Source organism: Amblyomma americanum, chromosome 1, assembly GCF_052857255.1.
Source record: "Amblyomma americanum isolate KBUSLIRL-KWMA chromosome 1, ASM5285725v1, whole genome shotgun sequence".
Lineage (NCBI taxonomy): Eukaryota > Metazoa > Arthropoda > Arachnida > Ixodida > Ixodidae > Amblyomma > Amblyomma americanum.
This window is the reverse complement of record NC_135497.1, coordinates 20253066-20280933: the sequence shown is the minus strand read 5'-3', so window position 1 is coordinate 20280933 and position 27868 is coordinate 20253066. Positions and strand designations below refer to the sequence as shown.

Here is a 27868-nt window from a genome sequence, read left to right as displayed (position 1 = left end):
CTAGCCACTGCATGTGTCTAGGCCGGGAGTCAGAGGATTCTTTGTCCGCAACTGCCTCGCCATTAATAGTTCAGAGGGGCTGTAGCCATTTTTCAATGGAGTTGACCTGTAGGACAAGAGGGTCAGGTACGGGTCTTGGGTCTTCTTCATTGAAGTTTTCATGATTTTCACAGCATCCTCAGTGATTCCGTTGCTCTGAGGGTGTTCTGGGCTTGATGTGACGTGTTTAAACCCGTATTCTTGAGCAAACTTAGCGAAGTCAGAGGACGAGAACTGCGTACCATTATCGGAGACCACCATCTCTGGGATGCCGTGTCGGGCGAAAATTGATTAGTAGTGATTTATCACTGTACTCGATGATAGCTTCTCTAGACGAGTCAGTTCCGGATATCTGGAGTAATAATCAGTCACGATTAATCACCAGTGGCTATTGAAGGACAGGTTCATTGCAACTCTCCCATGGTCTTGAAGGAAACTCGGTGCTTTGAAGGGACATTTTTTTGGTTGCTGGACGTCTTGACACATTCTGGACAATATTTTACCGTGGTTGCGATGTCTTTGGCCACTGTAGGCCACCAAACGGAGTACTTAGCACGGGTCTGGGTATTCATGATGCCGAAATGACCTTCGTGCAAAAGGCGCAGAATTTCTTTCTGCACGTGAGTGGGACAGAAACACGGGCTGCTTAGAGTAGCAGATCGTCCTCTACGTGAACTGTTGACGATGCTCGTAGAAGCTAGGATCTCACTTCAAGGGGTAAATCTCGTCGAGAAGGCCACTCTTTTGTGCAGAGTTCTCGGAGATACAAGCACACGCGATCTGATTTTTGGGATTCTTTCAGCCACTCAAGGCAGTGCTGCCTGATGGGAAGGGTGGTCCTCACTTTCCTTGCGACGACGTTGACGAAGGTTTGCACCTGCAAGTCTTTGATGACGGGCTTGCCGAGTAAGGATGTGCGGACATCTTCCAGGCGTTTGAATTAATCAGGTGTGGCCGCTGAGGCAGATTATGATGCTTTTTATTGTGACACAAAATCTGAATACGGACCCTGGTATTCTATCCATACAAGCCCACATCGATTTCTCCTCAGTGTCTCTTTAAGAATTGTTAAACTAAATTTATGGAATGACCTATTAAAAAGGCTTCTTTTGGGTGATCGCACGCACTACAGCTAACAATAACTAATCTATCATCATAACATCGGGTGTTCCTCAACGGCCTGTATTAGGACCTCTCTTCTTCATAATCTGTATTAATTATCTTTGAGATGTCATAACATCATAAATTAGGCTGTTTGCCAATGATTGTGACATATACTGAGACGTGTGCACCCCATCCGATACTGTTTTTCTTAAGTCTGACATTATTAACATTTCTTCTTCGTGCGACATTTGGGTTATGAAGCTTATTGTACCATATGTAAAACACTTCGTGACATGAATTCCTCACAAAGCTAATATACATTCATACGTTTTTAAGGGGCTGTAGAAGAGTGCTCGCAATAAAGGTGTGGTATGCATTGGATGTTAAAGGTCGCCACTCAACGATTATCCTGCAGTAAACGTTCCAAAGTCCATGCTGTCATGCTTCCGTGGTCCATATGGTCCATGCTCCACTGCTTGGTACCGCACGCAAGAACAGCTCTTGCAATGGCATTGCAGGCTGAAGCCGACTTTATCGCTGCATCAGTTGTCGAGAAGGCATTCACCGACCACTTCATACATCCACTCAAGCTAAATGAATCTGCCTGTTTCCACCGCCGGATGGAGCAACCGTTTTTTTTTCAGTGCTGTGCATACAGTGGTTAAGCACTAACACGACACACCATCTGCTACTGAAAATAGGCTTGTTCTGAGATTGCTTCATCATCGGTTTGGTGGACTACAATCTTTCAGACCAGCTCTGTTGCAGCCCGAAGTTGTGCGAGGCATTTCTGCAGGGCGCTGCTCTGTCCCATTATTTTTTAAATTGCCTTGGTGTGTGATTTGAGAGGGAAAACATAGAGGTCGTTTTTAATTGCAGATACCTGTGAGCTACACAGGCTACATTCTCTTTGGCGGCCAGTCTCGCAAGTACAAGTGTAATGACGAAATAAGCAAAAAGGAGTCGCGAATCACTGAGGCTCACAACCATGCGTGAAGGTTTCGTTTTTGATAAATATTGAAGTGCATAAATTTTGTTCTGAAACCGCTGATGCACCTTTATTATGCGGGGAAGATGGCGAAAAAACATCCTGAATGTTGTCGGCAAAAGAAAGCCTGTAATTTGTTGCGCAACAGGTGGCCAGCTGGGTTTCGGTATGTTTTGGGGTCTCTCATGGCTATGCGCATTGTGCGGCCACGTGGTTTCGTTTCACATTCCTCAGTTTACAAGGGTGGGGCAGCAGCGGACCTCCAACTGCCGCTCTAAGTGCTCCTTGGGCGAAGTGCATGCACCATCGGGCACCTGCGACAAGGAAAACAGCTGCGGCTAGCTAATGTTGCAAACGCCTCGACGTTAGCAAACACACCGCTCAGCACGTTTGCATCGTCACCGTACCGAGATGCTGGATTGCATAACCAGCCCTACGAGGACCATTATAGCATGTACCAGTTTTTGCACATTTGTCATGGTAGTCGTGGCTACCGACTCCTCTGCTTGGAAAGCTCAGAAAGCCACTGCTAAGCCACTTTGGATGGGACTGCCCGTTCGATGACTCTCACCCTGTTTTGTTGCTATTTGGTGTTTCATTGAAGGCCTCTTAGATTGCTTCTGTGGACACTTATCACGTAGACATTAATAAAACGAGGCGCGATGCAAGCCGAAACTATATTTCCTTCAGCATGTCTGATAATTAGAGCGATGTTATGATGACACTGGACTGCATACCCTGTACAACACTAAAACTCATGGCCACTGTTGATATGAATAACAGGAACTTCTACATCATTGAGAAGCATTTGTTTTAAGTAGTCCTGCTGCAAAACCGTAGGTGCTGGAAAGCATGCAGACGAAGCAGATGCAGAGGTGCGGTGCTCTCTGGCCCAATAATCTGACTGCTTCTCGAGTTTTTTGTTACTAGGAACGGAATTCGGTAGGGATGGCTGCTTGTCTCGGAATTGTTTAACATTTTGCCTAACTACGTGAAGTTTCTTCGTCACAAATTCTACCTTTGACGGATCAACCGGAGCCTCCTTGCTCGTGAGGTCTTGTAGAATATATATCTGCAGTCAGGGCGCAAACGCCTTCCAGGTTACAATTTTGTGGCTGAAGAATAGAATCAGCCTGAATGCTAACAAGAAGTGCCCGAGGCTAGTCCAACGGAAATGAACTAGTCTGCACAGAAGTTGACGAATGGGATCCATCTTCATCATGTGGGCCTTGAAACCCAAAATTTTGTTCCAGTTCCCATTGTGCAACAGCATGAATGTGCCTGCACAAACTCAAGCTGTTCCCGAAGTCATTGCATGTGCAATGGAAACAGTGAATACAAATGTTGCATTCCTGACAGCTCATCCTGCAACCTGTGCATGCCGTGCACCCCTTTACTACGGTCATTCCACGCCAAACGTCCCAGGCGTTGCGCTCGACCATCTCCAGTTTGTTCAAAAAAATTCATGGAAACTTGTCGTAATGTGCGTAATGAAAACCTTAAATACTTTTGCTGAAAAAAAATTTATTCGTGAGGTGAGGGCAGTTTGAATATTTAGAAAAGGCGAGAAACCAGATACTGCTCAATAATTAATAAGAAGTTCACATTTTTAGAAAACACTTCATTTTTTTCATTGACTTTTGCACAGATTTGGAGCATGCTGCTTTACACGGCATAAATATTTTTTTAAATCGAAAAAAAGAATGAAAATGTGTCATTTTTTGTTTTAAGCATAAACTATCTCTCGGAAATCCGGAAATAGCCGTTTTGTTTCTCTAGACGTCTAGTACCAATAATAAGTGTTACAGCTGATGAAACTGCGTACACAGAAGTAAAAAAAAATACTAAATTTGCAAAAATGCGTTTTGAGCCAAAAGCACTCGTTAATTTCACCCTGAGGTAGTCCAAGTAAGAACACAAACAATAGCGGGTTACACAGAATGGTTTATTGCCCTTAATTTTTGAAATTTTTGTCGAGGTCATTTTTGTTTAAAGCGAGAAAAAAATTCCTTGAAGTTGAGCTCTCGGGCCGCAAGTTACGTCGTGTCTTTAACGCCTTTTCACCGCAGAGTACGATACTGCAGACACTGTAGCCAAATGAAATCTATAGTTCCTGTTCTTAAGTGAGGCTTGCACTGCAGGCAAACACGGGAACGTTGAGCAGTCTAACAGGTATTCGCGGGAAAAGATTTTCTTAACGTTGCTAGGGCGGCACATGCCCAAGTGAGCTAATTGTTTGGTGTAGTTCTGTCGCAGTCAGTCATTCTTCTCGGCGCCATTACAGACGTAATCACCAGCATAAGTGCTTGTGAGACGCCGATCTGTAAATGACCAGAACGATCCGGTGTTGAAACAATCCGCAACGCAGTAGGACCACATGGTACCTGAGCCTAGTGGCCGTCAGAGGCTCATGCCCGGTTGTTTCCGATGTGATGTGTTTGTTGTATTTGATTTAATCAGTCCAATTTCTGCATTAATACTCCAGCGACAACTGTAGACGAGCCACTATGCTCGCGAAGCACCTTCATGCGAGCGGGCCGCGTTATTCGCCGAAGTGGTGTGCACTTCGCACCTCCACGTGCATGCGCTCCGAGGCGTGCCCTCTCCGAGATCTTGTTCGGATATAAATAAAGTACTTGTGATACGCCTGCCATGCCAGCTGGTCAGCCCTCCTCGTGGTCCATGTGAGACAGCACGCTGAATGCCCTTGTTTTTCTTCTCTTGGCCACCCCGCACCAAAGCGGGTCTGTTGGAACTTCGAAAGCGAAAACGATCTCGTTTATTGCACACCACCCGCCGAATGTCGCTCGATATCTTCTTCAGCTCCAGGCCTGAAAATGCACGGCAGCGAACGAAGTTCTCTGGATATGTGTTATGCCATGCCAGGTGCCGTGTTCTGCGGTAAAGAGGCGTTAAGAGACGACGCAACTTGCGGCCCAAGAGCTCAACTTCAAAAATTCTTTTCTTGTTTTAAACAAAAATTACTTCGATAAAATTTTCGGAAGTGAAAGGCAATAAACTGTTCTACGTAACCCGTCATTCTTTGTATTTTTACTTGGACCACCTCAGGGTGACATGAACGAGTGTTTTTGGCTCAAAACTCACTTTTTACAACTTTAGTATTTATTTTACTTTGGCGCACGCAGTTTCATCACCTGTAACAATTATTATAGGTACTAGACATCTAGGGAAACAAATTGGCTTTTTCAAAATTTCCGAGAGCAAGTTGATATTTAAAACAAAAAACGGCAAAAATGGTAAATTTTCATAACATTTTCGATTTTTTTTAAATCTTTATGCCATGTAAAGCTGCATCCTCTGAATCATATCGAAAGGCAGAATCTGTGAAAATGTCGATGGGAAAATTTTTTGTGTTTTCTAAAAATTTGACCTTGTTATTGGTTATTGAGCAGTGCCTGGTTGGTTCCTCGCCTTTTCTAAATATTCAAACTGCCCTCACCTCACGAAAAAATTTTTTTCGGCAAAAATATTTCGGGCTTTCATTACGCACATTACGATAAGTTTGCATGAATTTTTTTGAACAATTTGGAGATGGTCGAGCGCAATGTCTGGGATTTTTGGCGTGGAATGACCCTACTGTGCACTGATGTTGTCTTAAGGATTGCGACTCCACAAGCCAGGCACCATCAAGTGATTTGCTAATGCTGGATTTCGATATAGCGACATCTGCACAATGCTTCTTGAAGTTGTCAGCTGTGCGGTGGTCTGCCCTGGACCTCACTTCAGAAACAAGCTGCTTCAGGAGCCGTTCATTAGTGAACCGCCGGAAAGTAATCAACAGCTTGTCTAACCACTGGCACTGCTTCCTCTCTAAGTAAACAGTCTTCAGTTCATTATGCATGCTCTCCAAATGGCTGTTAGTAGTGAGGTTGTTACCCTCCCTACAGAAGAGTGCCCATTGCTCTGGACGGTTTGCATAATACCTTTAAAAGTACTCAATAAAGGGACTGAGTTCAACCACAGACTGACGCCAGAAATTTTGCAAGAATAGCCTCAAATTCTGGCACGCTAGGGCAAAGCATCAATGTGCGCAGAGTTTCCTTGACCACTTTCTGGTTTTCTCTGCCACTCACTTTACTGACATGCAAGTTCTAATTACGCTTCACATGCCAAGTACAGAGCAAGCGTTTCTGGGGCCTCCCCATTACCCTTGCCCAAACATTATAATATGCTGGCGCATCATCCGACATGAAGAGCTCTGTGCAAAGTGCCTCACCAAGTCTGTCCTTGATTGCCTGAAAAAAAAAACCATAGTTTCCTCCGTAGTACTTTTTGGGAGAAGGTAGGCACATGGAATCCCTGACCAGTCGTAGCCAATTACCAGCAATGTTGTTAATTGCAGGCAATAAGAACCAGTGGCCATGAGTCGAGTCTATGCACAAACTTTTCTTACAATATTCGAGCAGGAATTTCCTCCAAATGGTATTCATAAGAGCCATTTTAAACTTCCCTATGCCTTGTTCTGTAAGCAGCTCTTTATCAGCATACAGCAAAGCTGAGGTTTCTTGAAGCTCATCAATCCACATCATCATGCTGACAAACTCATCTGGGTCTTACTGCTCCTCATTTCCAATATGAAACTTGCGTTTTACATTGTAAACATCGTGCCTGTTCAAAGTATGGAGCACATTCAATTTATCTCCACCAGTTGCGTGTGCATCCAGCAAAATCGTCGTTATTAGGGACTCCTAGGCTTAGTTTTGCTGCTATGGCATTCTTCTGGGTGAATGTCAAGCGCTGATGCTTCACACTTCTGTCATGGCCATAATGCTCAGCCTGGTACTCAACAGTTACGTTCTCACCTTCTTGTGAGATATCCATAGTTGCAAAGCAGTGCTTGTTGCACTTCACACTGCCCACTAACTTTGGCTGCCGCTTCCCTTCTCCAGTTTTTTCATGCATTCCTGACCTACTGCACAACAGGTACATCTTCGTTACTCCTGAGGACGAACGCTTAGGCCCACTAGATGCTATGAATTGCACTTGCTCCTTCATTTCTTCCGTTTCCTTCCAGGCTGCAAAATCTGCAAATGCACATATTTAATGAAAACATATTACACAATGAGCAAACTCGATTTGCTAACCATTTAGCTGAAGTTCAAGATGTCAGGCAGCCATCAGAACAACATGGGCTAGAAGTGATCGCTCAAGGGTCACTCAATGTGCATAAGGCCCACCTACCCCAGCACCTACTCGCACCTCGTGGGTGACACATTGTAACTGCTCTGATGTTACTAATTATAACCTGCCTTAATTGCCCTTTAAAAGCGGTGCAGTACAGTTGTGTGAGTTATGGCTGCCATACGTTTCAAAAGTCTAGCAACCTAATGCAAGCTATAAGAAATCAAAAGCTGAAAACACAGGCATACAGCACGATATACTAAAGGCAACTACCATATAACTGTTAAGTACACCAGAAATCCTTGCATCAACTACAGGTACTCTTGCGCTGAATGCATAGTGCTTGAAAAAAATTCCGTCACACAGACGTGCGGGCAAATTTCCCTTAATCTATAAGTAGTGGTTATGGCACTTGGATATGCCGCTGAAAATGCTTATCTTTAAGTAATGGTGCATGGCTGAAAAGCATGTCCAGCCCTGCCGTGATGACTCAGTGGTTAGGGCACCGGGAAAGGCTGACTCGATGCCAGCCATAGTGGCCATATTTTAGTAGATGTGAAATGTGAGATACCATGACAACAGAAATTATCAGTATTCCACTGTGTCGTCCCTCATTTCTAGAGTTGCCTTGGGACGTTAAGCCCCACTTTAAAAAAAGGCCGGGGGGGGGGGGGGGGGGGGCACTTCACGTCTGCCTTTAAAGGGTCCCTGAAAGCGTTTAACAAGGTGGCTATGAAATGCGTGCAACTATGTAGAGGAAATATCAATTGGGTGTGCATTGCGCACACAAGTCCTCAAAAAAGCTTACTGTTTACAACACATCATTAAAAATCCCAGCTTTTGAACAACACGGTAGTCAGGGAACACTGTCGCTAGTTCACCACAGCCGCAACGAAGAAGGTGAGGTGCTTGCCTGGCCTTGGCAGGAGAATGCACTGTGTGCCCTTCCCACTCTCTCCTTTGTTTTCTAACCGCAGTGGGGAAGCAGGCAGCAAAGAGAAAAATTTAAGAATAATTCGCCAATGCGAAATCAAATGAAGAGCATTAGCTAAGTTGCTTTCACCTATGCTTTTGACAAATTTGGATACCAATGTGTGCACCACGCAACGACGATTCGTTTGCTACCACTCGCATCCCTCTGCAACCACTGGTTCACCCGCCACGGCCCTCTAAAGGTTGCCTCCATTACGGTTTCGAAGACCAAATGTCATGGGTACAAACCCCCTCACACATCGGGTTTAAACTCAACTAACAACTTTATGTGCCGAATCATGCAGTTTTGTATGCCACACTCTGAACCCTCTGCGCCAAACAGGCGGGCCACGATTTTGTCACCAATGGTGATCCCAAGCGGCACAAGTTTTGGCGCCCGCTCAGATGGTACACATATAGCTGAACGCCAGTATAGGGTGTAATCCGGCCGCTGTGCCGGCCTAAGAACTGCACGCATGGGCACGTGGTGGGGTGTCACATTTTGCTGACCTGAAGTGTTGATGGTGGGAGAACAGCGCAACAAAGGCGGGACAAGGCGCTTGTCTTGCCTTTGTTGCGCTGTTCACACACCATGAATGCTTACCAACTCGCCCAAATTTCAGCTTTACTCGACCTGAGGTGTTACGGCAATGGTCACGCGATTTAGCCCCCATCTTGAAATTTGAGAGCAGACGCGAAACAAGCAAATGGAAGTAGTAAGAGCTTACACTCTTAAAAAAAGTAGCCAAGTGTGCCGAGTTACCTAGTAATGCTTTGTGGGTGGAGTGCAGCACAGGTCTATAATGTGATTATTTTTTTACTTCACTGTGCGTGTGATTTGAGAGAGAAAACGCAGAAGTTGTTTTTAATTGCAGATATCTGGAGAGCTACAGAGCCTAGAAGAAAAATTTTCACGGAAGGATGATACGCGATTCAGTATACATCATTACCATCACCTTTTTTACCCCCTATCAGTTCCCTTTTAAGGGTATGGCACAGCAGCATTAATGGCCACTGTCTGCACCTCTCTTTGCTAATCCATGTTCGCATACACGCATTTTGCTACTAATTTAATCACTAATCCCTTAATTTGCGCCTCTATTATCTCACATATACTCGTAGTATACACTCGTAACCTACCACATCATGTGAAAAACCACCAGAACAGATATAATAATGATAATAAATATAATAATATTAATAATAATAATAATTGGTTTTTGGGGAAGGAAATGGCGCAGTATCTTCACGGTGGGTGGAACAGCGCGAACAGACGAGAGACGAGAGGAGAAAGACACAGACAAGCGCTGTCTGTGTCTTTCTCTTCTCGTCTCTCGTCTGTTCGCGCGGTTCCACCCACCATGAACTGTTACCAACTCACCCAGCTTTCCATCCTTCTTTGGCGCAGTATCTGTCTCATATATCGTTGGACACCTGAACCGCACCGTAAGGGAAGGGATAAAGGAGAGAGTGAAAGAAGAAAGAAGTGCCGTAGTGGAGGTCTCCGGTAATTTCGGCCACCTGGGGATCTTTAACGTGCACTGACATCGCACAGCACACGGGCGCCTTAACGTTTTTCCTCCATAAAGACGCAGCCGCCGCGGTCTGGTTCGAACACGGGAGGAACTCCGGATCAGTAGTCGAGCGCCCTAACCACTTAGCCACCGCGGCGGGTACCGAACAGATATTAAACCCCGTTTTTCACCAGGGATGCATACCAACGTGCCTACATGGCCTAAGGGTAGCATGTTTGACTCTGGATTCAAGGGTTCGGTAGCAATCTCGCCTTCTGTTGAAGAGTTCCCAACTCTGCTATGTCACATGTTGCCTCTCGTCACACAACTGCAGACAAATCAGTGCCAGGCCATGTCACCTGCCAACTACCACCTGCCAGAGGCATTCTCGTTCTACGGCACTCGACGACAGCCTTAGCACTGTTGTGTTAAAAAAGTATGCCTCTTAAGGATATGAGGCAAAATGGGTTTGGGTTATGGGGGTTTAACGTCCCAAAGTGACTCAGGCTATGAGGGACGCCGTAGTGAAGGGCTCCGGAAATTTCGACCACCTGGGGTTCTTTAACGTGCACTGACATCGCACAGCACACGGGCCTCTAGAATTTCGCCTCCATCGAAATTAGACCGCCGCGGTCGGGATCGAACCCGCTTCTTTCGGGCCAGCAGCCGAGCGCCATAACCACTGAGCCACCGCGTCGACATATGAGGCAAAATCATTCCCACTGCTAGGAAAAATCTGCCCAATTTAATCGCCTTCACCTGAGACTCTGCGTGCACATTGATAACAACCTGTGGCGTAGTGAGCATTGTCCCCCCCCCCCACCCCCGAGGACTGGGAGCTACGCCGAGGAGCTACCCGAGGACTTGTACAAGCCAGGCTCGTAGCAGGCCGACAGCCATTTATGCTTCAAAACTACACTCAGTTTCATACATCAAGGGCAGCGCAATCAAAGCTAGCGCTCTTGTTTGCGCTGCCTACACCCACGACCAAAACGTAGTAGACTCTATAACATAGGAAATGCTTTGCCTGCAGGCTTACTACACCCCACATTTGTCATGAACCCGATTAAATGCACTTATACTGCTGACGACACGCTGTCACTTTCTCGTGCCTTAGACCACTCGGTCACAGAACAAGTGTGAGTAACACGCCTCCCTTTATTTTTCCGCATGGACTACTTCTGTACCTTTCAGAACGTTGCACCTGATGTATGAAACGGAATATAATCCACCTCGTCGTATGCTTTGTGGCCCTCCCTTCTGTGTCCGATTTGCAGCTAGTACAGCTTGTCGAACACAAATTTCTTTTCAGGCGACATACGGTTCAGCCAAAGGCCATTTTGGCTGAACATTCAAAAGGCAAAAAAATGTCCTCGAAACTAAACGAGAACCTACGTGTTGGGGTCCCGCACAATGCAGGACTGCTGGAATTCAAGCCGCACATAACGTACGCAGAGAAAGGATTCTGGTGCAGTGTTTAACATTGTGTTCAGCTGGCTTGAAATTTCTCTTAGAACAATTCACATCCTGCCTTGAGATAACGGTGCAAGAACTATTTATATCGTTACACCACACCAAAAAGTGCGACCAGATCTTGTTTGCCAATCATGTATTTTAGTGCAGAATAACTGCGCCACAAGAAGCAGGCCCATCAAGCCACAGTGGCCGTCACCACTCGGTGCGGCAGCGTGTACGTATGTGTGCAGCACGGACATCAGTCAGTACCTTGTCATATTTCTTTACTTTGTGTTTTACTTGCTGGGACTACATGAATGGGCGGGAAAACAGCAAGAAGAGTTCTCGTATTTCGGTGCTTGCCGTCGAAATGCATTTATTGCGACTTTTTATTTATCCTCATATGGCTGCTAGGAACATGATTAACCAAAAAAAGAATTTTACCGCAATGCATGCACTACTACATTTAATCAATCAGTCTATATTTTGCCCGAGCAAAAGGCAGATCACAGAAGAAAAGTCTGTGGTGAGCATGACTAAAAAGGCTAGATGGGCCAAAGAGCATTTACGTACATTCAAACAACGCTTGAGCAGTAAATACACCAACGCCGTGAGGTGCTAAGGCCTGCCATGCACCGAACATAGTTATCTTTGGCCACCTGGGGTCATTTTCATTTGTTCTGCGACATAAAAGCAGCCCGTGCATGCTGATGCAGTAACCGCATCGTTTGCCACCACCATGAGCCGCCGTAACAATCTGCGCAATCTGATTCGCACCATTGTGCGTGAAGAGCTTCGCAAGTTTTGCAGCTTACGCTAGGTTTGATCTCCGCTCTTGTTTGCAAAAAGGCGAAACAGGCGTCCGGGGCTCTATTGTGGAAACAGCACGTCCACCGGGAGACTACCTCCGTACCACCTATGGTGAGGTTGTGCGGCATTTGGTTCCCACTTCATCAGCACCGATTCATGCAACCCATCCTGTTATGCTGCCCTCGGTGCCAACAATGATCGCGAAGCGCCCCTGCGGAAGGCCGACATCTGATGCACATCTGACAGCTGGCCACATTGCTTTCAATTCGGAGAACCAGGCCACCTGTAGCGCTATTGCTTTTATTGACGCCTCATCCTGTACGGTTTTCGCACCAATTCTCCGAGACCCCAGATTGGCCAGCGACCCCCTGCCATTGAAGACTTTCTTGTGGTTATATTCTGCGCATTTCTCGATCACCTGATTGATAGTGTGAATATGATCTATTGTAGAATATCTTTTACGAAAGCCTGCGTGATCATTTGGTTGATTAAAGTCTAACGTTGCCCGGACTCAATTAGCGATTACCTTAGTAAATTCTTTGTAGGCAACGGATAGTAAGCTGGTCGGTCTGTAATTTTTCAAGTCCTTCGCGTCTCCTTTCTTATGAATTAGGATGTTTGCATTCTTCCAAGCTTCTGGTACAGTCGAGGCATTGCGTATACAGGCATTGCGTATACAGGGTGGCTAGTTTTTTTATCACGACGTCCCCTCCATCCTTCAACCGACCTGCTGTTACCTGATCCTCCCCAGCTGCTTTTCCCCTTTGCATTGCTCCTAAGGCTTTCTTTACCTCATCTTTCGTTCCTGGCGGGATGACGCACTGCTGTGCACCCATGTCTTCCTCACTAACGCTCTGATTACATTGGCTGCTGTACAGGTCTGTGTAGGTCCTCTTGCACGCGAGGCGGATGTTCTACCTCTACGCCATCACTGCATCTACCCTGCATCGCTGCATCGCCGCAGCCGTGGCCTCGTGGTAGAGCACCCGCCTCGGCCTCGGGAGGTGGTGGTTTCGACTCCCGCTGCCGGCTGGGCACCCACAGGTTTCCTCAAAATGGGTACCAGCTGTGACTCGGCCTGGTGCTCGGCTTAGTTGGGTTACATGGCTTGGAAAAGGAGCCTGCGGCTTCAAATCCCGTCGTTGTTAGCTTCGTTTTTTTTACGCAGGAGTGCCTTGAACTCGGCCTCACACAGTGTTGGGCCCTCACGCACCCTGAGAAGCCGAGCACCAGGCCGGGGAATGGCTTGTACCCATTTTGAAAAAACCGGTGGGTAACCGGCCGGCGGCGGGAGTCGAACCCACCACCTCCCGTAGCCGAGGCGGGTGCTCTACCACGAGGCCACGGCTGCGGTGACACCACATGGCCTCTATGAATTCAAAGTGCTCCCTTTGAGCTTGTGCAACACCCATTCCATGTTTCAACGGATGGTGGACACTGTCGCACAGGTCTCAAGCGGCAAAGCTGTCTTATGTACTTGGGTGCCATCGTTTTTCGAAAACGCTTGATGAGCATCCGCAGCGACTGCAGGCTGTCCTCGAAGGCCTCCGGTCGGCAGACCTGAAGCCCCAGAAGTTCCATTTCAGTTAGCAAGACCTCAAATTTCTGGGTCACGTTGTGAGAGCTGAAGGAATGCGGCCGTACAACCGAGAAGACTGCCGCCGTCGCACATTTTCGCATTCCTACTGACAAGCCGTCAAGCACTTCCGGGGTCCCTGTGCGTATTACTGGCGTTTTATTGCCGACTTCACAACTGCAGAGCCGTTGACGTGCCTCACTAGTAATACTACCTCCTTCGTCTGGACCAGCAAGCAACACACTGCTTTCACCATGCTACGCCAGCACCTTCAAACATCTCCCGTTTTTGCACACTACAAAGATGCCAGCAACATCGGTTTTGACGCTGTTCTTGTCCAACACCAAGACAGCTTTGAGAGGGTTACTACATATGCTATCCGCACTCTTTCTTACGCCGAAAGCAATTACTCTAAGTCTGAAAAAGAATGTCTTGTGGTCATGTGGGCCACCATGAAATTGCCCTTTCGTAACCAGTCATCACTATCTACGCTGGCTTGCAAATTTGCGAGACCCGTCTGGGCGCCTGCCACGCTCGAACTTACGGCTTCAGGAATTTGACATCACTACTGTATAAAAGTCAGTCCGTAAACACGAACATGCTAAAACACTGGCTCGCACACCACCTGATGATGAAAGTGGCCTCCTTGGTACCCTCACCGCCTCAGACCCGATGACCCAGCAGCAGGTGGATGCGGACATTCACCCTCTCATTGACTACCTTGAAGGTAACAATACGAATCTATCTTGACACTCCTCTTGATATCTCAGCTCCTTTTGTTTGCGGCATGGTCTCCTGTACAACTCGAGGCCACAATAAAGCTTACCATATCGTAATTCCAGCTGATATTCATGCCGACGTTCTTTTCGCTTGCCACAATAGTCCACATGTGGCCACTTGCGTTTCTCACGAATGCTCGTCACAGTGCGGAGCATATACTGCTGGCCTGGACTCACCAGCGCTGTCAAACGTTACATTAAAAGCTCCAGAGAATGCGAGCACCGGAAGGCGCCACCATTTAAGCCCATTACAGTCCCTCGCGCTCCTTTCGACCAAACAGGTACGGACCTCCTCAGCCCTTTCCCTTTGTCGCTGACCGGAAACAATGGGATTATAGCTGGCCCAGACTACTTCGCTCGCTATGCCAAAACCACGGCAATCCGTCGTAGTACAGCTTCTGATGTCACAGTTTTTCATGCACAATGTCTGGCGGCATGGCGCCTTTTGTACATGATTACTGACAGATGATCAGCGTTTACGCCGCAGTTAATTGATTTTTCAGTTAAGCTCCTATCATCCATTGAACACGACCATCGCGGACATGCTGGCAATGTATGTAGATGCGCAGCACAAAGCTTGGGATGAGGTCCTGCCGTATGTCACCTTCGCCAACAACACTCCCTGAAGGAAATTATGCGCTTCACGCCGTTTCACCTCGTGTGCAGATGTGAGGTACAGAGTATGCCTGATCTTGATGAGGTTCACTGGTCACTGACCAAGGTCAACAAAATAACTATGTTTCGGGAGCGCTACGGCTCCCTTGTTCACAATGAGCAACCAGCTGGACGTCCCGGGCTTTTTGTAGCGGTTACTATCGTTCTGAGGCATTTCGCGTAGATAGGGTGCAATGTGCTGTCATTCTTATTTATTGTGTGGGGCGTAGTCTGGATGATTAATGACTCGAGATTTCGGCGGGCTGATACATTCTTTTCCGTTGTCACTATATCTGCTTCATCCCAGTTAATTTCATGACCAGTCTCTTGCGCATGCTCCGCGATTGCGTTCGTTGTCACTTTTCCTTTTCGTACATCGTACTGATGTTCTTTCAGGCGTCTCTTTAAATCTTTCGTTTCGACAACGTCAAGTTTTTTGGCTATCTTACTGCAGCCCAACAAGATGGCGTCATTCTGGTACCCTGCTTCTCTTAATCTTTTAGCCTGTTCGTTGAAGCTCTGATTAATCAAATGGTCACAAGATTTCGACAAAGCAGAAAACAACGATGAGACAACAATTCCTGTTTTTACTGTTTTAGGATGATGTGACTTGTAATTCAACAACGGCTTGCCGGCCCTTGGCAAGTATTCCCAGCAAATATGTCCCGTATGAACTTCCAGGCTCAAATCTAAAAACTGCAGCTTGTTATCGGCCGTGACCTCTGTGGTGAATTCCGGATAGCGCTGGTCCTGTTGTTTTCTTCACTTGTCCCCGTCTTTTGCGCTATTTTCCCTTAAGTAATGTATCACCAACTCGCCCGTCTTGCCATTGTGTTGAACCTCATCAAGCCATGATTCCTGACCAGACGGTATGCCGTCGAACCCTCGACTACATGCCTGATCTTGTGCCCAGATGATGACCAACTCGTCCCAGGCACCCAAAAATTTGCCCAACAAGCTGAAGAAGGCAGTCAGGTGGCCCACGTGCACATCCGGCAACAGCACAGCACAGGTGCACGCCAATACAACCTTTGCCATCACCGGGTTGACCACAAACCCGGCGACCAAATCTGGATATGGACTCCTGTTCATAGCCACGGCATGTCTGAGAAACTACTGTGGCGCTATTTCGGCCCTTACAGAGTGCTACGGTGTGTCAGTGATGTCGACTATGAAGTGCTTCCGGACAGTGCCGTGCAACCATGATGACAACCGCTTAGAATAACGTCCTTAGAGGCGAGTTGGTGCATGATTAAATGAACAGCGGCGCAAAAAAAGGGTACTAATAAGAAAGAGACACCACATGCGCACATTATTAAAAAGAAGCGAAGCACATGTGTTAGCGACTCTTCTATATCCCTCCATAGAAATGAAGTTTCATTTATTGATAGTTTTATGTGACATCATGTTCAGTGCGACTTTTCAGCCCTCCTTTTCTATCGGCCGTCTGTGGTGTTTTTTTAGGAAAATTTTTGTTATTCGGTTTAACTTTTTAGTGTTTGTTGTTTTTTGGTTTCTGAATGCTTTTGCTTCATTTGTTTGACTCTGCTTTTGCTACGATTATTTGTTATTGGTTTTTTACTGTCCGACTGCTTTTGCTTCTCATGTATGACTCTGCTATTGCTACGATTGTGTGACACTGATTTTGCTAAGAGATGCCCCCCCCCCCTGTTTTTTTAATTCCTTTTATCAAAATCTGTTACTTTTTTCTGCAGGGGCTAAATTTTCTTGTTTGTTTTCCTGATGTTGATTCTGATGCGATGTCACATGCTTGAGCTGAATGTTTAAATATGCCACCTTTCCGCGCAATAAAGAGTTGGTAGCGCGCATGTGGTGTCTCTTGTTTGTGTCCTTGCTTGCGCCGCCGTTCATTTCTTCCAACAGCTCAGCTCTGACATTGTGCACTTTGTGCGGCTTAAGCCGTTCTATACATTGTAACGGTAAGCAAACATGTTGAAGTCGTAACACGCTTCAGCTGGAATGCTTTGCTCACTCCCCCCCCCCCCCCCCTCCCCGTTTATTTTTAATTTTAACATTACGTCGACCGCAATGCTGTCGGCATCACGACAACGCTTCTCTTTCTCGGAAGGGGCAATAATGCCACTTATAGTCGGATACGACCTAAAAAAAGAGAGCAGTTGCTATCAGTGGGCCACGACCCGCGGCGTATTCTATTACTCCGCTGGCCAATCAAAATAGTAAACTAAATCAGCTTTTTTTATTGTCTGAGTACAGCAAACAAGCCACGTTTTCAAAACACTACAGCTTACAATTATTTCTCTTGTAAGTAGTTTTTTCCTTAGGTGAAAAGAAAAGTTTTAGCAACAGATTACTTTTTGTTGTGGAATAATTGTGTGGAGAGGTCCTGAATGTGGGCCGGAGCTTCGCTCCAGACTTGAGTTGTATCAGACTAGTATTTCCAGGTGGCATCTGGCTGACCTGGAAGACTATGATGTAGCGCTCATGCTGTCATGCATCGGCCACCAATGTTGTACCGTCTTGACCAGCCCCATGTATTAAAACACCCTTCATCAACAAGTATGTTACAATATAGAGAATCGAGCATGCTCTAACTAGCTATAAACTAGCCATAGACAAAAAATTGGAAATGGCTTAGCTCAGCTATGCCAGGATATATGTATCGAGAGGTATACGTTTCTCTGGCTGAGCTTGCTGCGGTCTTTGTATGTTTAGCAATGAGAGACATTGGGCTCCATGTCAGAGGCTTTGCGCCGTCTATTACACTCGGCAGTCTGGCATCTCAGTTTGGCAAGCCGTTCCTCTCTGTTCGGGCGTCTCCGCTGCTTTCTTCGCCTTCTTGCGCTCATTAGCTCTTTGCTGAGTAGCCAAGTTTATGGGGGTTTAACGTCCCAAAGCGACTCAGGCTATGAGGGACGCCGTAGTGAAGGGCTCCAAAAATTTTGACCACCGGGGGTTCTTTAACATGCACTGACATCGCACAGTACATGGGCCTCTTGAATTTCGCCTTCATAGAAATTCCGCCACCGCGATCGAACCCTCATCTTTCGGGTCAGCAGCCGAGCGGCGTAACTACTGAGCCACCGCGGCGAGTATGAGTGACCAAGTGCCAGGCGACAACCTCAGGACCGGAAGAGTTAATCTTCTCTTGTCTATACCGCCATTAAAAAGCAGCTGGACTCGCCTTCTCTACATCCATGTCAAACGTTGTGATAGAGACGCCCATTACATCTCCGCCTTTTATACGCAACGCTGCACTTGCGACGCGCGGTTCGGGTGATAGAGGGGCGTGTGGCAAGGCGGCGACTAAGAACGCGGCGCACCTGAGTGACCAAGTGCCAGGCGACAACCTCAGGACCGGAAGAGTTAATCTTCTCTTGTCTATACCGCCATTAAAAAGCAGCTGGACTCGCCTTCTCTATACTCCGTTTCATACATAGCTGTCTACACAGCCAAAGGTGCGGAAGTAGTCCGTCAAAAAAAAACTAACAAAATGTGTCACTCCGCCTCGCGTCGTGGCTGAGTGGTACGAAGCGCGGGCATGTTTGTTCATTTTGTGAGGGGGCCCAGGTTCGATCCTCAGCGTAGGTTTGTTCTTTTTTTATCTTTTTTCGGCGAATCTCTAGATAGAAAGTCTAAATGCGAGCCATATATAAGTGGCCTTTTTTGTTATCAAAATGAAATGACTTCTTTAATAAGAAGCGTGCTGTTAACTTTTTCCGCAGGGAAACGAAAGTGAAGTGAGAGTTGGCAACGGACGTGCTGAGAGGCGCTGTTTTTCGGTGTTCACGGATTTTTTCGCATGCTGCACACAATGAATCATTAATTGTGGGGTGATAGAATTCAGTGTGGCTTCAAATATTTTACTCCGCCAGAAAGACCTTTCTTAAACCTCACAACTGTCCGAGGGCTCACTCCGGTCATCTCGCCCACAATTGCGAGAACGTCACGCACAGTCTTCTCGGGGTGGAGCTTCCTTATGCTTGCATAGACATTAACTATCACCGCCTTGCAGTCTTTAGAAAACTTTGGAGACTTCACCTTGGAAAAGAGGCGAACAGGAGATGTTTTCGAAGTCGAAGCGGGGGAAGAAAACAAGCGAGCAGGTGACAGCGACGCCATTTTCACAAACAGACCTGCCGGCTCAGCTGCGAAAACCTGATACAGCCGGCGCCTGAGAAAACGAAAAATCTGCGTCACTCGGTTCTGGAAAACATAAAAGAAAAATCAATCTATTTGCAAAATAAAACACTTCCATCGGTCTACTATAATATCAACTACTGTTCACTTTGCTTGTCAATTCATTTCTATTTTTATTTTTGACGCACTATATTATGATGCGGACGAGGATCGCAAACAGGCACCGTAGCCTTGGCTGCGTAGACAGCTAAGTATGAAACGGAGTATACATCCATGTCAAACGTTGTGATAGAGACGCCCATTACATCTCCGCCTTTTATACGCAACGCTGCACTTGCGACGCGCGGTTCGGGTGATAGAGGGGCGTGTGGCAAGGCGGCGACTAAGAACGCGGCGCACCTGAGTGACCAAGTGCCAGGCGACAACCTCAGGACCGGAAGAGTTAATCTTCTCTTGTCTATACCGCCATTAAAAAGCAGCTGGACTCGCCTTCTCTACATCCATGTCAAACGTTGTGATAGAGACGCCCATTACATCTCCGCCTTTTATACGCAACGCTGCACTTGCGACGCGCGGTTCGGGTGATAGAGGGGCGTGTGGCAAGGCGGCGACTAAGAACGCGGCGCACCTGAGTGACCAAGTGCCAGGCGACAACCTCAGGACCGGAAGAGTTAATCTTCTCTTGTCTATACCGCCATTAAAAAGCAGCTGGACTCGCCTTCTCTACATCCATGTCAAACGTTGTGATAGAGACGCCCATTACATCTCCGCCTTTTATACGCAACGCTGCACTTGCGACGCGCGGTTCGGGTGATAGAGGGGCGTGTGGCAAGGCGACGACTAAGAACGCGGCGCACCTGCTGCTCCTCTCCGGTTGCCATGGTAACGCCACATGCGCACAACTTTCCTCTCCAGGTCGCCGCGAAATGCTCGACTGGTAACCCAGTGTAGCTCTCGCTAGAAAATCAGATGTATTCGTTAAGAGACAGTGTCATTCTATAGAGTAGCCAATGCAATCAGGCCATTAATAATGTGAGGCAGTAGCGAACAGCACTGTGACATACCACCAGCAACAAAAGAGCAAGTGAAGAAAGCCTTAGGAGCAATGCAAATGGGGAAAGCAGCTGGTGAGGATCTGGTAACAGCATATCTGTTGGGAAGGACGGAGGGGAGATCGTGCTTAGATAAACTAGCCACCCTGTATACATAGGGTTTTTTTTGTTTTCAGGTAAAACCTGACTTTACCCTATTTAAAATTTTTACACCTCAAAGATGTTCTTAAAAGATCGGATGAAACGCAACTTACCTGGTTTCTGAACTACAATGCCCTTAAGTTGGCGCGGCAAAGAGGGGCGGCCGACAGAAGAAGGAAACCATTTAACATTATAGAAGTTGGCAGCCATACTGGATCCACTCCAGAAACGCTTGCCGAGTCATTCATCTGATAAATACCGACCACTTTTGATTTCCGTGACCGATGCACACTCTTTTTGCGAGCAGTTTAACCAGTACACAGTCGATCACACTTGCCTGTATACAGCGCTCGAACGGTGCAGTCCCCTGGAAATAAAGCAAAATTATAAAGTAGGTATTGACATTCACTGATAATACTTGCGCTGAAGAGCAGCCTAATATCCATGTGAAACGCACACGCACCAGCGCCTTACCCTAAGCAAAGCAGCTGCGATAATATTTAACTTCATTTGCTCCACAGCACACCGCTCGAGCGCTCTAGACAAGCGTGATCGACTCTGTACTTGCTGGAAGTGAAGCAAGCCCCCCAAATACAGGTGTTGAAGTCATGAACTAACGGTGCGATGCAACTGTGTGCTACCCCGGCTAGCAAATGGTGTGTTGACAGTTGCAATACTGTACACAATAAAAAAGTTTCACAAAGACTGCAGGCACAAATGTTTCAAATTACAGTGAAAAAAAAAATCGGTGGGAAAAAAACTCCAGCTTTAAGGGTATGACACGATAGCATAGTGGATTAATTCCCACGAATGCAAAAGGTCATTCTCTACTTTAAATGCATGGATCCCTTCGGGTCCTCATACCCCTTCTTGTGTAGTGGTGCAGCGTATAAGCAATTCACCATGCACTGCCCTGAAATGGCAGCTGCTCCCAGCGGCAGGTCTTAAATGACCCAGGCTGCTCTTCCCATATACCAATCGTTCATTTAGCTGCCACCTGCCAAGGTGGGCAGTTTGCAATGGGCAGGCTTTGAGGACGCCACAAGTTCACGTGACGTAGGCAGGCCACCTGCCTCCTAGCTTGCTCCCTTGGGACTACTTTCCAGAGTCATACTCGTGATATTTCGCTTACAATGCCAACAACACCGACACAGGACTTTCTTGACAATGAGACTTTCAACGCTACTACGTTAAAAAGACGCACACACTTAAGACTGTTAGTGAACGGCGTGATGTAATCAGATGCCATGCCGCCGATAATTGTACATCTGCATGGCTCTACATAGCCACCACCAAAACACTGCTGCACCCCTTGTGACCTGCACGCTAACCTCTTGAAGGCAGTCGCCGCCGTACCACAGCCCGTGCTCCGCCATAATAAGGGTATGATGCGATAGCTGATGCGTCAATGCCCATATATGCTGAATTAGTCTACTTTCCTGGGAGTGGTGCAGCAGTTAAGTGGTGCCTCAGTGCCCTGGGGTAGCAGGTGCTGCCAAAGGAAGAATTTGTGCAATCCAGGTAGCGCTTCACAAGCCACTACCCTGGGATGGCAGATGCTGCCACCAGTGGAATTTGTGCGGTGCAGGTGTTGTAGGCAGTAGCCTAGCCACTGCATAGGGCTAGGGCGAGAACGCGCCTGGCTGCGCGATCACGTGGTGCACGCTGTGCGAATCGCGCGACAGACAGACAGACAGAAAAACTTTATTGAGCAAGTGAGTTTTAGACCCAGCTGGGTCCCTGGGCCACTGCGCGGTCCCGCACTGCATCAAGTAGGTCATGCCGGGACATGACGTCGGCAGCCCGAGTCACCGCAGCAAGCTGCGATGTCGGGTCTGCAGACATAAGCAGGACCTCCCAGTCCTCCCAGCTCGAGATGGTGTGCTGTCCCCGCGGGGGAGGGTCTACAGGGCAGCCGAAAAGGATATGGAAGAGTGTGGCGTGGGGGTCACCGCATAGGGATAATGCAGGGGATGTGCCGCAATAGGGGGATAAAAGCTGAGGGGATGACCTGCAGAGAGCGGGTCTGGAGGCGTCTGAAGAGGATCTGTTGGGAGTGCGTAAGAGAGGGGTGGGGAGGAAAGTAAGTCCGACGGTCCAAACGGGGTATTTGCGTGAGCCCCGCAAAGGTGTGCACCCGCTCCCTCGAGAATCCTGGATCGAGACTGTCCTGAGCCCGGCAAATCAAACCTCGGGCCAATTTACCGGCAACCTCGTTTCCAGGGTTCCCGGAGTGAGCCGGCACCCACTGAAGCTTGACCCTGCGCGGTAAATTATGGTTAGGGGTGTTCAACAATTGCCAGGAAGGGGCGTGAATCCTGCCCCTGGCAAAGTTGGACAGAGCCGTTTTGGAGTCGCTGAAGATGTTTTGGGCGTCCGAATGTGCAAGGGCTAGGGTGATGGCGGTCTCCTCTGCCTCCTCAGGCATAGAGCCCGAGGGAAGACGGTGAGTTAGGGGGTGAGGTAGGGTTGTATTGTAGGCAACTGCTACCGCTTCATGCGCTGTACATGCGGCGTCTACCCAAACGGCATCGTGGGCTTGTCCATAATACTTACGGAGGGCATTAGCCCGAGCTACGCGGCGAGGGATGTGATATTGGGGATGGACGTTTCAAGGAAGGGGTTTCACAACGAGAGGTGTATGGATGTGTCGAGGGATGGGTATAAGGGTTGACTGGTTAGCGGGTATGTTGATGCGAAGGGAGGAGAGTATATGCCGGCCAGTGGCGCTCGTGGCAAGTCTAAGGCACTGTGTCTGAAGGTGCGCGTCAACCAGTTCCTGAATGGTGTTATGCATGCCTAGTGCAAGAAGTTTGGCTGTGCTAGTGCTACGAGGTAGGTTTAGGGCTGCCTTAGTCGCAAGGCGGATCATTGCGTTCACGCGTTCGGTTTCCTTGCGGTTCAATTTGAGATATGGGGTTGCGTATAGAATGCGGCTAAGCGTAAATCCATGCACTACTTTCATGCTATCCGCTTCGTCTAAACCCTTGTTAAGGGAGGACACTCGGCGTAGACGGTGCAACATGGATTGCGTGGAGGCCTTGAGTATTTTAAGGGTGTGTTCATTTCGTCGAGAATCCTGCAAGTGGAGGCCAAGAATGCGGAGGGCGGGTGTGATGGGGATAGGGGATCCTTTTAAATTGATTTGGATGGGCGAGTTAGCGCCAGATTTTGGCCTAATTAGGAAGCGCGCGGACTTAGATGGGGAACATTCGAGCCCGATAGATGACGCGTGAGAGGAGATAGTGCCTGCTGCTAACTGAAGAGTTTCCTCAATTTCCCCGTCAGAGCCATGAGTGGTCCATGTGGTAATATCATCAGCGTACAGGGTATGCTTTAGGTGTGGGATTAGAGCCAGTTTCTGAGCTAGGGGGATGAGAGCAACGTTAAAGAAAAGGGGAGAAAGGACCAGCCCTTGAGGGGTTCCGAGCTCTCCGAGTGTATAAGGGGATGTGGTAATCTGATCTATGTGCAGGGAGGCAGTGCGGCCCGAGAGAAACGCGCGAGCGTAGTTGTAGGTTTTAGGGCCTACCTGTAGAGCCTGCAGTTCCCGTAAGATGGCATCGTGTCGAATTCTGTCAAATGCCTTGGTGAGGTCAACTGCCAGGATAGCTTTAGTGTGGTGGGGGATGGTATCATCAAGCACGTCATGCGCAATTTGAAGTGGGGCGTCCTGTGCAGATAGATGCGCACGAAAGCCGAGCATACTGTGGGGGAAAAGGTGGTTGTCTTCCATGTACGTAGTTAGCCGAGCAAGAATTATGTGCTCGAAGACCTTGCCTAGACAGGATGTAAGAGAAATGGGGCGGATGTTGTTTAGGGTGATAGGCTTGTGGGGTTTTGGAATAAAAATAATTTGCTGGGTTTTTGAATAAAAATAAGCAATAAACCGGTCGCTGGTCCGGCTTTCTTCAACTCAACAGCAGGTTGTCCCTCCCGAGCAAGCTCCCGCAGCCAATCATTAATTTAACTGCTACATTCCAGGTTGCATGAGTTCACCATTTTTTATGGGTACCATTGAACTGAGTAAAACTTGTTGGGGGGCTAGTTGGTGCATGTTTCCATAAAAGGGTTGTAGCGCCGAAAAGGGCAACACATAGCAAGCAGAGACGTTGCATACTGTAGAAGAAAGGTAACTGAGTAAAAGCCCCTATGTCCCGTCTCGCTTGCTATGTGTTGTCCTTTTCGGCGCTACAGCCCTTTTCTGGTACCATTGAACGTTAACACACACAAACAGTTTTCGCTCCATAGGGTAAGCAAGGCTTCTGCCTCAAAACCAGTTTTGTATTTGCACTAGTAACCTGCACATGCAATATGCATAGCATGCAGAAAGTAGCCATACTCCTTTATTAAGAACACAGAGTGAGCACTGATGACTTTTTAGTGAACGATACATTATCGTCATCTGTTCAGAAAAAGAAATGACCATCATTTCGCCAGTTGTGGGAAATATTTCCTAGCAAGAGGAACATTATGCTCAAGCTTGTAGCTCCATTGTGTCCGAGTTCTCACCCTCGAAAATACTGCATGTTTGCCAAAGCGGAAAGAAGAGGTGCACTGTTGCTCCAAGTTGTGCATTAAAAATTACAGAGGAGAGAGCAATATACACAGTAGATAAGCACAAGCATATAGGTGCATAATGTTTCCCCTTCATTAGCAATTCTCAGGCTGTTTTTTTTTCTAATGCATCTTGCGCTTCTGCTGCTGTTCTGGGGGCAGTCTCAATGGTTGTGCCTGCGAATAGCGTCGTTCGAATAAACCAGAAAGTCCTGCATTTGTTGTGCTTGTTCCTTACTTTACCCAGCGATATAATTTGCAATGCACTGGTATGTACTGACGTTACCCGACTTGTCAAGCACGCTCTGCTGCGGGAGGAAAGGTGAAGTTTGGAATCTGCTATACTGGTGACTCGACCGTCATACCTCTGTCGCTCATGTAGGTACGTGGAAGCGCTTTAATGTGTTGCTGTGACACCACTGCCTGCTTTAAAATTTCGCTCCCTTTCCCTCCGCAGAACACTACGCGAGCGCTCTAACGCAAGCCTACTCGCGTTTGTACACAAGCTTACACTTTTTTTCGTGCATGCACACACACACAAAAAAAAGGCGCCGAGAACACGTGCATGTTCCTCACCATAATAGGAAGAGAACTGATGCGTACTGAGCCTCGACACGAACCCGTGATTCTGCTCGTGGTGCTGCAACAATTGGCCACGGCGGGCAAACACATTAGTACACTGATCACAACTGTAGGAGGCTTTCGCACTACCACTAAGAGAGCTTGCAGCTTCGGGATGCTGCTTTCGCACATGCCTCCTCCGAGATTGATCCAAAACAAACTCAGCTTGGCACACAGGACACTGATACTTATCTCGTACAGGTGACTCTGCGGGTGGTTCACTTGGTCCCTCCATTCCTACAAGGGCGCCTCGGCGACAGACACAAACACAATTCACATTGGCAAACAAAGAACGCGCAACGGAGCAAACAAAAAGAAACTCTCAATAGCAGAACAGTGCGCACCCAGCGCAACACAGAATATAGCAACGGCAAAAAAGAAAGCTCAACGGAGCTGCGACTGGACAATGCGGTAATAAAACAGTGCAATTACTGCAAAGTACACAGCAATTAGCGAAACAGCAAGAACGCAGACCGAGGGATCACCGACGACGCTTGCCGGATAGAGCGGAGCGGCATAGCCAAAATATACAAAAGCTTTGTTCGATTCAGCCGTGGTTCTCTGCACCGCCGGCATCGGTTCACGGTGCGCTGCACCAAAGCCCTCGATTCACAGCGCCCCCTGCACCACTGTCCGCGATTGATTTGGGTGCAGTGGTGTGGTGCAAGGAACCATAGCACCGTCCGCGATGGAGGTGCAGGAAAGTTGTGCACGTGCAGACAGCTTTGAGCAGACGACGCCCAGACGACGCCAACGTGCTCCTATATATTGACGGTGAATTGAGGGAGGTCTTCGCTGTAGTCGACGGGGCCTATGTCATTTTGCGAGAAAATGACGCTGAAATATACGCGACAGCAGGTAACTTTCTGTGTTTTTTGTTGTACCTGCTACTTGTAACAGATAGCTAAGCCGTCCGTGTGCGTGCGAGTTCACATAAAACATTTTTTTTTTCAGACGGCGCAACAATGGTGTGTGGGCTGTTGAAAAAAAAAATACGGGCAGGGCGAATCGCGGGCGTGTTTTGCCGGCGCCGGTACCTCTGCCTGCTGCGCTAGCCAGATGCTGCTGGTTCGCCGCTGCCTGTACATTAATTCTGCTGCGGCTACGGAGAATGCCGGGGCTCACGCAAAGCAGCGAGGTAGCTTTTAAACTGCTTTTAAAGAGCTAAATGAGCGAGGCGGGCTCTCGACGGTAATTTGTGGGCGCCCCCCTATAGGCGTCGGAAAATATGCAGGGCCTTGAAGCGCGCCGAAACTTCATGGAACGACTCTCTAGACAGTCTGAACAGCCTCATGAAATCGAAATTGAAGTAGCAATTGCAACCACGCTTTTACAGTACTTCGGAATTCGGCTGCAATCGGTCCAAACAATTAAGTGAGTTGCGGCAAAAGACACACGGAATCAGTTCCCTGGTATTCACTGTAGTAAGAGTATAACTACTCCATAACAAGGAACTATGTGATGTCCCCGTCGTCGACCATGGCCAACTCCATGGACGACGCAAGTCTCGTTATGCACGAAATCGACCGCACACAAAAGACACACGCGAGAACTGCACCACTAAACACCTCCACGGCGAGCAGACGACAAGAACTGCCTGCACGCGCAAATTGTCGCACATCTAGTGAACTAGAATACTGGTCTAGTGGCGCGAACGGGAGCGCGCGGGCGTACTCTTTGGCGTAGCAGCCACCAGATGACGCCACTGCAACTTTTTTTAACGGCGCCGTCGCTGCTGCTTCAGGGGCTTGAGTATGTTTCTCCGCATCGTCGTAACGATGGGGTGCATAATACGCCCCTAGTTAAGAAAATTGCATGCCATTGGCTTCAACTAACTTCAACGTAACCTCCTAGGCACCTTTTTTTCCTCACCGTGCCCCTTTTAGCATTTTTGCGATGATGAAAAATCGCGTTGTTCTATGTCGTCTGCTACCGACAGAGGGCAATGCGAAATGCTCAGTTTTGCTGCTGGATGTAATTTTTTTAGGTGCATCTCTTACTGAGCTGATTTTGTTCACACGCGACTATTTAGCTACCCTAGTGATTCATCTGTGAGGGAACTTTACGAGTGATCTCCTAAATAACTTTTTTGAAGCGGTTCAGCGGCCTCAGAAACACATTTTATTCACAAAAATTTACCCACGAATAAAAACATTTTCACCCCAATTTTAGGCAAGGCTTGCCTTGTAAGTGCAAATATTGGTGAAAAGAGATTATAGCAAATCTTGGCTTCCTGGCAGGCACATTCTTCGAGCAACCAGCCGAAATTATGCGCAATGGAATTTCACTCTAACAGGTCCTTTCCAGGTCTACGCGCACCGATTATTTTTCTTGTACTCAATCTT

General features: G+C 47.7%; 1 protein-coding gene across 1 annotated transcript; it reads right to left on the bottom strand.

Moving 5' to 3' along the window:
- On the bottom strand, positions 1–25758 carry LOC144119833 (uncharacterized). The gene is made up of 3 exons (XM_077652385.1): positions 25479–25758; positions 6904–7176; positions 1–302 (listed from the first exon to the last, which is right to left on the bottom strand). The coding sequence occupies exons 1-3, from the start codon at positions 25756–25758 to the stop codon at positions 1–3; spliced, it is 855 nt and encodes a 284-aa protein (XP_077508511.1).
- Positions 25759–27868: the final 2110 nt, after the last annotated feature.

Excerpts from the sequence above, each read along its gene's own strand:
- LOC144119833 (XM_077652385.1), bottom strand. The coding sequence starts at position 25,758 with ATGGAGGGACCAAGTGAACCACCCGCAGAGTCACCTGTACGAGATAAG. Across the intron at positions 7,177-25,478 it reads TCAGTTCTCTTCCTATTATG|ATTTTGCAGCCTGGAAGGAA; the intron begins GTGAGGAACATG and ends GTGCATTTGCAG. Across the intron at positions 303-6,903 it reads GCATTATGGCCATGACAGAA|AGATGGTGGTCTCCGATAAT; the intron begins GTGTGAAGCATC and ends ACGGCATCCCAG.